At 47.0% G+C, this 15,423-nt stretch overlaps 1 protein-coding gene across 2 annotated transcripts in view; it reads right to left on the reverse strand.

Moving 5' to 3' along the window:
* The window catches only part of jph3b (junctophilin 3b), a 49,314-nt gene extending 35,900 nt beyond the window's left edge, over positions 1 to 13,414 (reverse strand). For both annotated transcript variants that reach the window (XM_041837209.2, XM_041837208.1), the window contains exon 1: positions 12,011 to 13,414. In XM_041837209.2, coding sequence (XP_041693143.1) covers positions 12,011 to 12,392 — 382 coding nt within the window. In that variant the 5' untranslated portion in view covers positions 12,393 to 13,414. The remainder of the gene's footprint in view (positions 1 to 12,010) is intronic.
* Positions 13,415 to 15,423: the final 2,009 nt, after the last annotated feature.

Genomic DNA, 15,423 nt, shown 5'->3' on the forward strand with positions numbered 1-15,423 from the left:
GGGCACTGGACGGACACTTACTCGGATCGGTCACTCATGTCACGGCCCCGGTCTCGATGGGTCTGTCCGGAAACCATCAAGAAACTATCCAGTTTCACCTGCTCCCCTCTCCAGGCCAACCCCTCATCCTGGGTTACCCATGGCTCCGCCCGGCACAACCCTCAGCTCGACTGGGTGACCGGGGTGATCAGGGAGTGGGGAGAGGACTGCCACCGAACCTGCCTGCTTGCTGCCGCACTACCCCCTCGGCCAGTACCTACTAACTCCGCTCCTGACCTCTCCAATGTCCCAGAATGCTACCATGGTCTCAGAGAGGTGTTTAACAAAGCAAGAGCCACATCTCTGCCCCCTCACCGACCGTACGACTGTGCCATCGACCTCCTCCCTGGAACAGCTCCTCCAAGGGGTCGTCTTTATTCGTTGTCTGCTCCTGAAAGAAAGTCCATGGAGGACTACATCAATGGCTCTCTGTCCGCAGGATTAATCCGTTCATCTTCATCTCCTGCTGGTGCTGGCTTCTTCTTTGTGGGGAAGAAGGACGGATCTCTTCGCCCCTGCATCGACTACAGGGGACTCAACGACATCACAGTGAAAAACCGTTACCCTCTGCCTCTGCTCACCTCTGCTTTTGAGTTGCTCCAGGGAGCCACTGTTTTTACCAAGTTGGATCTCAGAAACGCTTACCACCTAGTGCGGATCCGGGAGGGAGATGAATGGAAAACCGCATTCAATACACCAACAGGCCACTACGAGTATCTGGTTATGCCTTTTGGCCTCACCAATGCTCCTGCTGTGTTCCAGGCTCTAGTGAATGATGTACTGCGGGACATGTTAAACAAGTTTGTCTTCGTTTACCTGGATGACATCTTAATTTACTCCAGAAACCTGTCTGAACACACCCGCCATGTCCAGCAAGTCCTTCATCGTCTTCTGGAGAATTCCCTCTACGCCAAGGCAGAGAAATGTGAGTTTCACGTCAAGACAGTGGCCTTCCTGGGGTACATAGTGGCAGAGGGAAGTATCCAAATGGATCCTGCCAAAGTATCAGCAGTCACTTCATGGCCAGTTCCGGAGAACAGAAAGAAGCTGCAACAGTTTCTGGGGTTTGCTAACTTCTATAGGAAGTTTATCCGGGAACTACAGTACCGTTGCTGCCCCTCTCACTGCTCTAACCAGCACCAAGCAACCCTTCACCTGGACCCCAGCAGCCGACAAAGCCTTCAGTACCCTCAAGGTGAGGTTCACCTCCGCTCCCATCCTCCAGATGCCTGATGTGGACCGGCAATTCATTGTGGAGGTGGACGCCTCGGATGTGGGAGTTGGTGCTGTGATTTCTCAGTGGGCTGCGGAGGATAGGAAGCTCCATCCCTGTGCCTTTTTCTCACGTCGGTTGTCCCCCTCTGGAGTGCAATTACGACATAGGGAACCGTGAGCTGCTGGCTGTGAAGCTTGCCTTGGAGGAGTGGCGTCACTGGCTGGAGGGGTCCACCATTCCATTTCTCGTTTGGACCGATCATAAGAACTTGGAGTACATCCGCACGGCCAAACGGTTGAACTCCAGGCAGTCCCGCTGGGCCCTGTTCTTCACCAGGTTTAATTTCACTCTGTCATACCGGCCTGGATCACGCAACACCAAGCCAGACGCCCTCTCCCGTCAATTCCAGAAGGATGACACCCCCCTCCAAGGACCCTGTGTCGATTCTGCCAAGTCCCTGCATCGTTGCAGCTCTGACCTGGGCTGTTGAGGAACAGGTGCTGGAGGCTCTCCGTAACCAGCCAGGTCCCAGCACTTGCCCAGCTGACCGCCTTTTTGTCCCCCGAAGACCTGAGGTCCCAGGTCATTCAGTGGGGACATGACTCCCCGCCTAGCTTGTCACCCTGGCTCCACCCGCACTTACAACCTGCTCGCCCAGAGGTTCTGGTGGCCCTCTCTGAGGAAGGATGTACGGGAATTCGTCCAAGCCTGCCCCATCTGCAACCAACACAAGTCGTCCTGCCAGCCCCCAGCCGGATTGCTGCAGCCCCTGCCTGTGCCCAGACGTCCCTGGTCTCACATCGCCCTTGACTTTGTCACGGGGCTGCCCCCTTCAAGTGGCATGACCGTCATTCTCACCATCGTTGACCGTTTCAGCAAGATGGCACACTTCATTCCCTCCCCAAGCTCCCAACCGCCAAGGAGACCGCCCAGGTGGTCCTGGAACACGCTCTTCCGGATCCACGGACTGCCAAGGGATGTTGTTTCTGACCGTGGTCCACAATTCTCCTCCGCTTTTTGGAAGGAGTTCTGTCACCTGCTGGGAGCCACAGTCAGTCTGACTTCCGGATTCCATCCCCAATCCAATGGGCAGTCAGAGCGGGCTAATCAGGAGCTCGAGAAGGCACTGCGATGCATGACTTCACGCAACCCCCCACTCCTGGTCGCAGCAATTGACATGGGTGGAGTACGCACACAATTCTCTGACCTGCTCTGCCATCGGTATGTCCCCTTTCCAATGTGTTTATGGATACCAGCCTCCTCTATTTGCCAGCCAGGAGGAGGAGGTTACTTGCCCATCTGCACTTGCTTTTGCCCGTCGATGTCGCCGCACCTGGTCACAAGCCCGAGCCACACTCCTCAGGTCCGTTGCCAGCTACACTACCGGGGCCAACCGTCGGAGAATTCCTGCTCCCACCTACCATGTTGGTCAAAGGGTGTGGTTGTCATCGAAGAACCTGCCACTCAGGGTGGAGTCGCAGAAGCTGGCACCTCGGTTCATTGGCCCATTCCCTATCATAAGAGTGATTAGCCCAACTGCTGTCCGGCTCCAACTGCCTAATTCCCTGAGGGTGCACCCCACTTTCCATGTGTCTAAGATTAAGCCCATCCATGAGAGTCCGCTGGTCCCTGCTGCGCCTGGTCCTCCTCCTCCACGGCTCGTCGATGGTGGTCTGGTTTACACCGTCCGCCGCCTGCTTCGGTCCAGACGGAGGGGTAGGGGTCTCCAGTACCTCATTGACTGGGAGGGCTATGGACCTGAGGAAAGGACCTGGGTGCCAGCTAGTCGGATTGTGGATAGGACTCTCATCACCGCTTTCCACCAACGGCATCCTGATCAACCTGCAATCCGTAGGGGCCGCCCCAGAGGGGTCCCTAACCGTCCGGCCCGCTCGGCTTCCTGTCCTGTGCCTGATCCTGTCTCGGGACCTGTCCCATCTCCCCGACCACGGCCCTCCGGCTTCCTCCGAGGATGAGGACGTTCACTGGGACCGTTCGGAGGAGTTCTAGCCCTCCTCCGGCTCCCCTCCTCCCGCCCGGCGTGGTGTTGCTCTTGGGACTTCTGGGGCCGTCCCTTGGGGGGGGGGTTCTGTCATGGGCCTCTCACTCCACCGGGTTACCACCTTAATTTTCTTCCACTCTGCTCACCACTCTCTCTACTCAGCCTAACTAGCTCCACCTGTCCCTGCTCTGCTCTGCTCTAATTACTCTGCCAGCTGCGCTGCATTACCCACTACCTCTCCCAGTATTTAAGGCCCTGTCTTTCAGCTCTCCGGGGTCAGATCGTCTGCAAAGCTCACACCCGGAACCTGTTTGCTCGCGCTTCTGGCTCACCCTGGTTTTGTGACCCCCGGACCTGCCTGTTTTTTGGATACTCTTCTGCCTCAGGAGATCCAGACCTGCTTCTGCCATTACGACTCCTGACTACTCTTCAATCCCGGTAACTCTGACCAGCCTTCTGCCTTGCTACTACGTATTTTGGATTTCCCTTGAACTGTACTGCTGCCTGGTTTCATTCCGCCCTGTTGTGTCTGTGTCTCCCCCCCCCAGGACTTCTGGACCACCCACCACCGGCTTCATAGGACGCATCGCTGCCACTGGGGGGGGCACAGACCCAGCGCATTGGACGGGATCCCTGTTACCCCTGGAGCCTTCATTCACTCCCTACTTCCCTTTTCCCTTAAGTTTAATAAACTTTCTGGTGTGACGCAATTGTGGTCCTCTGGTCGTCTGTCTGAACCGTGACATTGTCATCCCAAAACAATAATGCTTCACTCTGAGATTGACCCTCTCTTCCATAAATCAGTTCAGTGCTATACTATTATGTCAGAGTTTAGGTGACAGATTTTCAGCATGATGCGATACATTACATGAGTTTTTGACATTTTTTAATCATTGCAGGCCTTTCTTTGGAGATAGGTTTCATAATGTGAACTACACTCTGAGTCTATTTTGTCTGTGAATAAGCACAATCCAGTACTTTTCCTCTGTACACTGGCTTAGTAGTTGGTATTTTAGATTTTTTAAACTCTCATTTACTTTATTTCCCATTACAGTTTAGGTCCAACTGCGTGGTGCTGAAATCTAGGACAATTCACTGCATCGCTCTCTCTCTCCGTCTCTCTCTCTCTCTGTCTCTCTCTCTCTCTGTCTCTCTCTGTTTCTCTCTGTCTCGCTCTCTGTCTCTCTCTGTCTCGCTCTCTGTCTCTCGCTCTGTCTCTCTGTCTCTTTCTCTCTTACACGCACACATACACACACATTTCCTGATTGACAGATCTATGGGATCCATCTATGTACAGTATCAGCCTATCTAATCTATTTTCTGGCCTGTCCATGCTGCCAATGACTGAGCAAACCCTCTGATGTAACAGCCCCTCTGCTCTGTGATTCATCGTGCCAAGCGTTCTATAATATGCTGCTTATGTGTGGAATCAGCACATATAGGCCCATATAAGGATCCCAACCAATCTCAGTATCTCTGTTTGTATCGCTCCTTTTCCAACCCCCCCTAACCCCACGCACGCACACACATGCAAAGACACAAACACACACACGCACGCACGCACACTCCCCTGTCCTCTCTGCCTTTATTGATCTCTGTGGGCTGGTATGTCAGTGAAATGCATAGGGTTGGATGGCTCAATGAGGCAACAGCAGAGAAAGTGTTGGATATCCCCACCCCCACAGCAACACACTGCTGCTGCTACTACTTCTACTGCTGCTAGAGGTGCTGCTGCTACTACTGCTACTGCTGCTAGAGGTGCTGCTGCTACTACTGCTACTGCTGCTAGAGGTGCTGCTGCTACTGCTGCTAGAAATGCTGCTGCTACTCCTACTACTGCTCTACTGCTGCTAGAGGTGCTGCTTCTACTGCTGCTAGAGGTGCTGCTTCTACTGCTGCTAGAGGTGCTGCTTCTACTGCTGCTAGAGGTGCTGCTGCTACTGCTGCTAGAGATGCTTCTGCTACTGCTGCTAGAGGTGCTGCTAAAGGTGATTATCCTACTGCTGCTAGATGTGCTTCTACTACTGCTGCTAGAGGTGCTTCTGCTACTGCGGGCTGGAATGTCAGTGAAATGCATAGGGTTGGATGGCTCAATGAGGCAACAGCAGAGGTGCTTCTGCTACTGCTGCCACCACAGTTAGGATGGAAACCTATTGAAACCTCCTACTCTTCAGAACAGGCCTGGCAGTCTGACTGAAGCTGGGTGGGCATCTGCTCTATCTTCTCTGGGCTGTGTGTGTTTTTTGTATATTTTGTAAATGTATGTGTGTTTGTGTGTGTGTGTGTGTGTGTGTGGGGGGGTTGGGGGGAAGAGGAGAGAGAAAAGAGAAAGAGGAGAAGAGAGGAAGAAGAGAAGAGAGAAAAGAGAAAGAGGAGAAGAGAGAAAGAAGAGAAGAGAGAAAGAGGGAAAGAGCAAGCTAAAATGAGACCAAGTTCTAACATTAACTCTCATGTTGGAGGTGTCACAAACGTATTTGTTTTTTGTCCTATCTGTTATGACCCCCGCCCCCGTTCCCCTCTCCACACACACGTCTAGCCTTCTGCTGTGTCACAGACAGCTGGCCGACATCTGGCCACACTCGCCTGATCAGTCAACAGCTGTGTGACATATGATGGATCAAACACAGGCCTCAACTGATAAGATTAAACTGATGTTCCCACAGACAGAAAGACAGTGACAGTGAGACAGACAGAGTGAAATTAGCCAGAGCCTTCCAGCTCTCCTTTGGCACATCTCGTATTTCTATCCAGGATCACTTCCTGTTCTACAGCTCTCTGCTCCTCACCTTCACCCACTGTCTCTAATTCCAGCACAGACACTCCAGAGGTAGAGAAAGACATACAGAGAGAGAGAGTGAGAAAGAGAGAGGGGGGGATTGAGAATGTGTGAGTGTCTGTGTGTGAGTATGAGAGCTTCTCCCGTGTTTCTCTGAAAATGGAGTATTTCTACAGCTTTTGCTGTCACAGCTGAAAAAGTCCACATACACAGAGAAGTGACTTCTCCTCTCTTGAAAGTTTGATCAGGTCCATCATACAGCATATTATAATGTTGTTATAGTTTGCAGACACATTAACTAGAATCAGGCCGCAATGAAAGACTGGTGTGTCCCGGACCTGCAACAGCAGAACATTTCTCAATGAAGGATGTCAATCAAGCATAAAGACAGTAGGGAAGGGATGTCTCTCTCTCTCTCAGGAGAGAGCAGCGTGTGTAAACTCTGATTCTTTGGGGATCCATTGACGGCCATGGGAATATGATCTCCCCATTAGGACATGTATCTCATTAGTCATTAGTCATTAGTCAAGCATAGCTAGGCTAGGCTATAATGCCTGGTGCAACACACATGAACATGAATTATAGACATAAATTAAATCCAATGTCACAACTAGCAGAGAAAAATGCAGTATCTGTATAAACTTTTAACAAATGTGTGTTAATAGAATTAAAAGTATCAAGGGCCCCTGAAATGTCAGTGACATTTTCCTTCTGGCTCAAATTTGACATTGACATAAAAAGCATGTTATTACACATGCCATGAATCATTCCACATCAAGCAAAACATGTTATAGGCAGGCCTACTTGAATCGTGTCATCCTTAAGTAGCCGTTATAGACTCCATGGTGCTGAAACGTTCTCTCTGTGGGGTCGGGTGGATGGATGCACGTTCATCCATGGTTTGCCTGAACAGTTTCCCACGGGGTATTTGCCCTTACAGCTTGATCAGGAAGTCAGAAAGCCAATTTCAATTCAGACTGAAGCTACAGTAGTTTCATCAGTTAACTCGGGCGTAGTAGAAAATTCTGCATTGTGGAGGCATCTCTCGGTCGAGTTAATAATCAGTGAGCATATTATTTAATTTCCCCACAGCCATGAAAACAGCTAAGATTTTGAAAGAAACACAGCCGAAAATGTCAGGAGAACAAACCCTTAATTCTGTGAGCTAACTTGTAACAAATAAAGTAGTACAGTCATATTTAACATGGTAAATTCATAAGCACCAATAATAATGATATAGAAAAGGATATTCTTCAAATGGAGAACGTTTCTCAACCTGATTATTAATATGAATTAATGAATTAATATGAATTAATTAATATTAATATGCCATTTAGAAGACGCTTTTATCCAAAGCGACTTACAGTCATGTGTGCATACATTTTTACGTATGGGTGGTCCCGGGGATCGAACCCACTACCCACTACCCTGGCGTTACAAGCGCCATGCTCTAGCCGCAACGCATCGGTGGTTTCTTATTCTTGCCATGCATAAGCCTTAATAAATTAAAGGCTTTTAAATAAGAGTGCCTTGATTACTTCTAGAAGTTTGTTTGTACAAAGGCTGTTCCGGCATTGTTTACTATCCAGCAGCAACTTATTTTTGTTCTATAGTATTTCATCCAATGATCAAAGAGCACCTCATGGATTAATTATAAACCAAAGAAGCTCTCCTCTCTCTACGTTATGAGCGGTATTTCTCAAAATGAGTGATAATTGGTAACGGTTCTATTGGAATGCAATTTCAGAATGTGGGGGGGATATGTCCCCCCTGTCCCCAGTGAAAGTTGCGCCCCTGATTTCAACTACAAAATAAATTGGCCCTTAGTAGTCTTCATTGATATGGATACATGTGACATTGCACAGCAGTTACCTGGTTTATTTCTCCTATCATTTTTTTCTTCTTGATTTCAATATGGAAGGGAAACCAGGTACTGGTGTTTGTATGTACTGTTTCTTGAGTAAAATGTATACCATATTTTTATGGGTAGGTTAGGGGGCATGGGGGGAGGCATATGATGTTCCCCCCCATGATGAAAGGGGGCCATGACAGAAAAAGTTTGGGAAGCACTGATCTAGCTAAAGGTTAGCACAGCCTATTTATTTATAGCCACTATGTTGCATCAGTTGGGCTACAGGTGATCATGCTTATTGTTAAATAACACACCAGCCTGATAATATAGACCAATATGTTGTTAGGCTCATTTTTGGAGGGGAAAATTATATTTTTATGGCCTCAACATCATTTTATTTTCCTTAATTTTAGAGTAGAAAAGTCACCAGAGCTGTGTCCAGTACAAATTGTTTTAATGCAACGTTCAATTAAACGGAAACAGTGCTGTTCTGAACAACCAGTTGAAAAACCGGGGAGGGGTTGTGGTGTGGGTTCCAAATGCACCGCTGCCCTTCAAATACATCACTCATGGCTTCAAGTCACACCCTGCCACACCCACCAAACAGAGCAAACCGTAGGCTACCTCAAAGTCTGCCCCTGGACCCCCAGGGTGTTGACCCTGGAACCTATTGACCTGGACCTCCCCAATATGCAACACAAAGCCCTTGACCGCATAGTGAGTTCAATTCCTAACAGAGAAAATTGAGACTGGAGTAAGGATGGTAGAAAGTGTGTTTGGATTGACTCTTTCATGAATTATTAATATTTTTATATTTCACCAAGTCAGCACTTGCACTTCAGAGTTGTGTGTGTTTGTGTGTGAGAGAGACAGAGACAGACAGGGAGAGTAATATGCATGGAAAAGAACAAGAGACATGCTACAACAGTGTTGTAAGATAGGTCTGTACTGTAAGCAGGTGCTGCTTTCCTAATGTGTGTGTGTGTCTTCTTGTGAAATAGGCACATTATGTGGCTATGTGAATGTTTGATGCCACTCTGCCTGCAAGCCAACCATAGAAGAGCTCGCTAGAACAGACACAGACAGACTGCAATCCAGGAGAGACTACTGCTAGCGAAGCTGTTGCAGAAACGGCAACATTCAAAGTGAGCTGCAGTTAAAAGCTAAATCTCTCAGTAAGCTTAAATCGACTACGGATGTTATCCGGTTAAGGGATTTGGTTTTAGATTTTTGGCGATGATGTGCCCCAGTCTTAGATTTTCCATTTAAGGATTATTTAACTCATAGAAACATCATGAAAATTGAATTATCATTTGAACGTTAATTCCCCCAAAATTGCCCTGGACATCACAACATTTGTTCACATCGTGCTCATAATTTGGAGTAACTGCGCTTGCTATCTCTTCAGTCTCATTAACATAATCTTTTTTCAACAGCAAAAAGATAACCTCAATAACTGATATAACACACCTTGCACAAGGATACAATTACCTAAATTGCCTGGGCATCTACAAAAGTAGGCCCCTCCACATCTCTACATGGTACAAACCATTTCTAAACAACCATGTTGGTACAGTATGTAGGTCAGGGGTCAAATCATACAGGCACTGTAATATTGACTCATATCCAGAAACAACTGTCAGGACAGTTTCCTGTAGCTCCCAGTACAGTGAGTTTGCTTTACTCCCAATCACAGATGTGATAATCAGCAATCAAGGTGGAGCGTCAACAACCATCAGAAACACTACGTGACAATTATTAACTTCTCTTTTACACACACTGTTCAAGTGTTCTCCTTAGTACGTGACAATTATTAACTTCTCTTTTACACACACTGTTCAAGTGTTCTCCTTAGACAGCTCCTTGGATGGGTTCCTCATTCCATGGCCATTGACAGTATAGTATTTCTAACTCTATCTGAGAGGAAAGCTAATGGAAAGACAATGCTACTGTAACCTCTGTATCTTTGTCTCCCCCCTCTGTCACTGTCTACTGTGATTGTGTAGCAGCCAGATAAGCGCTCACTGCTCAAGTAAGTAAACAACATTAGCAGAGTCAGCCAGCCAATCAGAGTGAGCAACACTGAGTCCCCTGTGACACGCAGCCCTGCTGCATGTCTGTGTGCGTTTCCACAGCAACTTGCTGTACAGAGACAGAGGCACCACTGCTGTAATGCAGTGGAACGAGGTAGACAGAAAGATAGAGAAAAACAATTGCTCAGAGCATAGATCTTTCTCCTCCACTGAGTTGTGGTTTGATAAGCAGGTTGTGCAGAGTGTGAGCAAAGGTCGGAGGTAGAATGCAATACTATTTCTTATTCTCAATGTTAGATGGTGTAATCAACTGATAACAATTGTTGTTGGGCATAAAATGCGGAAGCCTTCAGACAGGAAGAGTATACTGGAGTATTTTAAAGACACTGACTGATTTACGGACACGTTGAAGTGTTACATAATGAATACTGTAGATTTGAAGTTTCTCTGGAGTGTCTCTCATATGAAAATAGTACACTATTCTTTACTATACCTCATTCTTTTCCATCTTCATTTACCAATCTTCTCCAAATCCCTTTCTTTATCTTATGCCTCATATTCATTTCATTATAACAAAGCCTTGCAGGCCTGGTGCTCATTTCAGAGTGGATACTGTAACTGTTATCATTATGGATATCATCTGTGTCATATCTGTTCTGCATACTCTGTCCTCATTAACCTCCTTTCCTGACTCAGCCAGTGTTCATTGGGCTGGTGGTTGGGTGCATAGTTGTGTAAGGTTCTGGTGCTAGAGAGTTATATAAGTTTAACAATGCACTCTTAGAAAAAAGGGTTCCAAAAGGGTACCTCGGCCTTCTCCATAGAATAACACTTTTTGGTTCCAGGTAGAACCCTTTTTGGTTCCAGGTAGAACACTTTTCGGTTCTATTTAGAACCCTCTGTGGAAATGGTTCAATTTTTTTCAACAAGGATACCCATTGAGACCCAGGTCTGTTTCTTAAGGGAGCCCTGCATTTTACAATTTCACACATTGTACAATTTATAAATATAAAATAAAAGAGAATTCAAAAGCAAATTAGAGAAGAAAAAAAACCTTCCATGTAAAACACAGGAGGTTGGTTGCACCTTAATTGGGGAGGACGGGCTCGTGGTAATGGCTGGAGCAGAATTAGTGGAATGGTATCAAACACTTTCTATGTGTTTGATGCCATTCCATTCACTCCGTTCCAGCCATCATTATGAGCCGTCCTCCCCTCAGCAGCCTCCACTGATGTAGAACCTTTTTGGCTTCTACATGGAACCCAAAAGGGTTCTTCAAAGGGTTCTCCTATGGGGACAGCCATAGGAGAACCCTTTTAGGTTATAGATAACACCTTTTGTTCTAAGAGTATGATGTTGCACCAGGAGGTTTCACCAGAAGAAATCAAAATATTCTACAGACCGTCATGCACTTTGACTGTGTGATTGTTAAGCACCTTTGCCTTGATAAATGAAGTGTTTTGATAAATATATCTGAATGGATCTGAAATCCACATTAGTAGAGAGAGAGAAAGAGTGTGTGTGTGTGTGTGTGAATTTGGGGTAGAGTAAGGACTTCCAGACTCTCATCACTGTCATCTTCAAGGTGCGTATTTATGGCCTTAGAACTGGGTCTCTCCCAGCCAGGTTTACCATGAGTCTGTCTGGTTATGGGAACTGCACCCTAACTTTGCGGTTGACCTGGAATCTCTCTCTCTCAGGCTGCATGGGGAGTCCGGATGGCCTTAACTTGGGCCTCCAAATGTATCTCCCACTGCAGCACGAGCAGGGGAGAGGGAACTGCTTACCCAATTGACAGATGGACGGAGAAAGATAGATTAGAGAGTGTCTGAGAGATAGGAGACTAATGAAGCAGGAGACAGTTAGATTGTGTGTGTGGTGGTGGTGGGGGGGTGAACCATAGTAATGGAGTGGGATGACCTCATGGAACACCTAGCACCTAGGTTTCCCTGATTACTGTCAACTCACTATGAAGAATGGGCCTGCTGGTCTGTATCTCAATATCCATTTGTTGGCTCAGTGTGGGTCTGGGTCTTACCTCCATCAGTATCTCAATATCCATTTGTTGGCTCAGTGTGGGTCTGGGTCTTACCTCCATCAGAGTAGGTCTCAGTGCCGTATCCGTCCTGAAGACCGTTGTTCCAGGTCCCCTCGTACTTCCCGCTGGTGCCGGTGCTCTCCCTGAGGCCGTAGCGTCCTTTAAATCCACTTGTCCACTCCCCCTTATACACCCACTTGCCCTTGTTCTCCACTCCAATCCCATGGCGCTTGCCCTGCGCCCAGGTGCCCTGGTAGGTGTTCCCACTGGGCCATGTGTACACCCCCACCACCTCAAAGCCATGGCTCCAGGACCCTGAGTACTCGCCTTGGCCCTTCGGCCCAGTACAGATGCCATGGCCGTGGGCTTTGCCTTCCTCCCACCCCCCACAGTATGACCCCCCATCATCAAAGTTGAACCTGCCCCCAGTGGACATGCATGAAATAGGTTTTGGCAAATCCCCCAAATCTCAAAAAAAGAAAACAAATTAAAAACTGAGTTGGGGGCGGGGTTAGTGATAATGATGAGGTGTGGGGGGGAGGAAGACACCCAAACAAATCCCCCGGGTTGACTTAAAGAGAAAAATAAAAAGAGGAAAAAGCAAAATAGCCCCCCAGTGTGTAGGGTCCCTCCTGTGAGGCCAGGGAGGAGCAGCGGGGACCTCTTCAAACCATTATCCTGGAGCTTTGGTTCACTGTCACTCCAGGTCCAATCTCCTACAGCTGCAGCTCACAGACGGGAGAAGGCCCACAACAGCCATGTGTTTTACCTGCCAACACAAACGCAGCAAACTCCTTTTCTTTGGGGTTTGGGTTCTGGCCCCCTCCCTCCACGCAGGGCCCCACCGCTGGCACGCTCCCAGCTGCTTGTGCCTCCTCCTCTCCGGGGCTTTTTGCTTTAGCTCTCCCTAGCAGCCGAGGACCACCAGGCTCCACCTAGAAACCTGGGATCCCAAACAGCTAACAGTCAGCCACTGGCCAGATCCAACACCATTTACAGCTTTACGGATCCATCTCTTTTGGCTGGCTCAGCTTGTCGTTTGTCCCCCAACCCACCTAACATGCTCCTGCCACACAGTGCAACACAGAAACAGAGAGAGAAAGAAAAAAGAGGAATTAAGCTTGGTTCTCTCCTGACGCCTCTGCTAGTGAACAGCAATGCAGTCTCTTCCCATATGCGCACACAGACCATGAAAATAAACAAGTGATCAGATTATTTTCCTCCTCTCTTTTCCCTTTCCCTCTCTCTTTTTTTAATCCACGTCCTTAAGTGGTTTAGCGATACTGATGCTTTTACTCTTGTTCCCTTGCCGGTGAGAAATCCAGATGTATCTCTCCTTTTCCTCTGCTTCAACACATCATGCTCTTTTATGTATCACTGCGTGCATTTTCTGTTGTCATCTCATTTCTCCCTTTTCTCTTTATGGTTGGGTCTCGGTCTCTCTCTCTCTCTCTCTCTCTCTCTCTCTCTCTTTCTCTCTCTCTCTCTCTCTCTCTCTCTCTCCGGTGTCTCTCAAATCTCCTCATTAGAGGAGGACTGTTCCAACCAGCCAACACCCCCTCCCCCTCACATGCGTGCTCCTGTTTTTAAAGAGACAGAGGCAGCATAAAATCCAAGCCTTTCTCCTCTCTCTTTTGCTGCCCTGAAGAGCAGAGATTGCATGCTCCTGTTTTTAAAGAGACATAGGCAGGATAAAATCCAAGCCTCTCTTCTCTCTCTTTTGCTGCCCTGAAGAGCAGAGATGGCTTTTTTATTTGCATGCTATGCTTTCTTAAGCCTTTAGCCATTTTAACCTCTCTATCTCTGGTCTGTGCATAAAAACATGATAAATCAACATGATTAAGCAAATTATATGGTAATAGATAGAGATGGTTAAATCTGTTTATATGATAGCTTATAAGATAGCATTTGTATTTGTGGTAAGATAGTATTCACCACAATTCTGTTTCATCATGAGATTCGTGGACTACAGGAAATGGACAGCCGAGCACGCCCCCATCCACATCGAAGGGGCTGTAGTGGAGAGGGTCCAGATCTTCAAGTTCCTCTGTGTCCACATCACTAAGAAATTAACATGGTCCACAACAGTGGCGGGACTATCATTCATATTCCATTCACCCAGCTCAACATAACATCGATAGGTTTAGGCTACTACATGATACACTAATTTTCCCTATACCCATCATGAGGTTGCTACAACCTAGCCTATGAATTAAAGTTAGAGCACATGTCGAGAGACATTTGAATAATCATTGTGACAGACATTGACACATTCAATACCGCCTTGCACACTCTTACCTGCATCTAGCTGATCTAGGGTGTAATCATTAGTTCTACAGTTGCAAACGAGAGTTTCTATTGGACAAATTCAGGTATGTTTATCACCATTTCGTTCCGTTTACTTCCGTTTAAGAAACATTTTTCTACAGAATCGGTTGAATGAATACACCCCTGATCACATGCAAACACAGTTCACTTTCATAGCAGCCACTTAACAGCATGATCCCTTTGATATTTGTATTCCTTCTCGCATCTACGCGCTCTCCTCCTCTCACCTTTTCCCTTCACTGGTGGACTTCAGTGCACTACACATCAGCTTTCTATGATCAGGCGAAAAAACCTTTCCAAGCCAAACCTTCATATCATAACCGCTAACTGCTACACACAGCCTACATTGTTGTCACCATAGTCAACATAGCTACTAGAACTAACGCATTAGTAAACCCCCTACAATCAAGCTGTACAGACAGCAGCAAGCAGTTTAGAAGTTACACCGACGGGCCCCGGTGGAAATAAATTAAGAAAACCAAAAGCTTACCTTGACTTGGAAGAGTTCCAGTGTTGGATAGCCATAGCCAGCTAGCTAACATAGCATCCCTCTGTGTTTGAGCCGGGTGTTTGAGTAGGCTAAACTAGCTAGCTGCATTTGCTAGCTAAGTAAGTGAAAGTGCAAAACAATTATATATACAGTATATAGCTATCTCTCTCTCTTGCTTTAATTTGTTAAAACTGTTCAACTATTGTATTCTCTCTCTTTGAGTCAACTACTCACTACATTTTATGCACTGCAGTGCTAGCTAGCTGTAGCTTGTGCTTTCAGTACTAAATTCATTCTCTGATCCTTTGATTGGGTGGACAACATGTCAGTTCATGCTGCAAGAGATCTGATAGGTTGGAGGACGTCCTCCAGAAGTTGTCTTAATTACTATGTAAGTCAATGGAAGGGGATGAGAACCACGAGCCTCCTAGGTTTTGTGTTGAAGTCAATATACCCAGAGCAGGACGGAAACTAGCTGTCCTCCGGCTATACCATGGTGCTACCCTACAGAGTGCTGTTGAGGCTACTGTAGACTTTCATTGCAAAACAGTGTGTTTTTATCAATTATTTGGTGATGTGAATATATTTAGTATAGTTTTATCTAAAAAGGATAACTTTTTAATGTTTCACTATTTAAAAAAATGAAATT

This window comes from Coregonus clupeaformis, chromosome 19, assembly GCF_020615455.1.
Source record: "Coregonus clupeaformis isolate EN_2021a chromosome 19, ASM2061545v1, whole genome shotgun sequence".
Taxonomy (NCBI): Eukaryota; Metazoa; Chordata; class Actinopteri; order Salmoniformes; family Salmonidae; genus Coregonus; species Coregonus clupeaformis.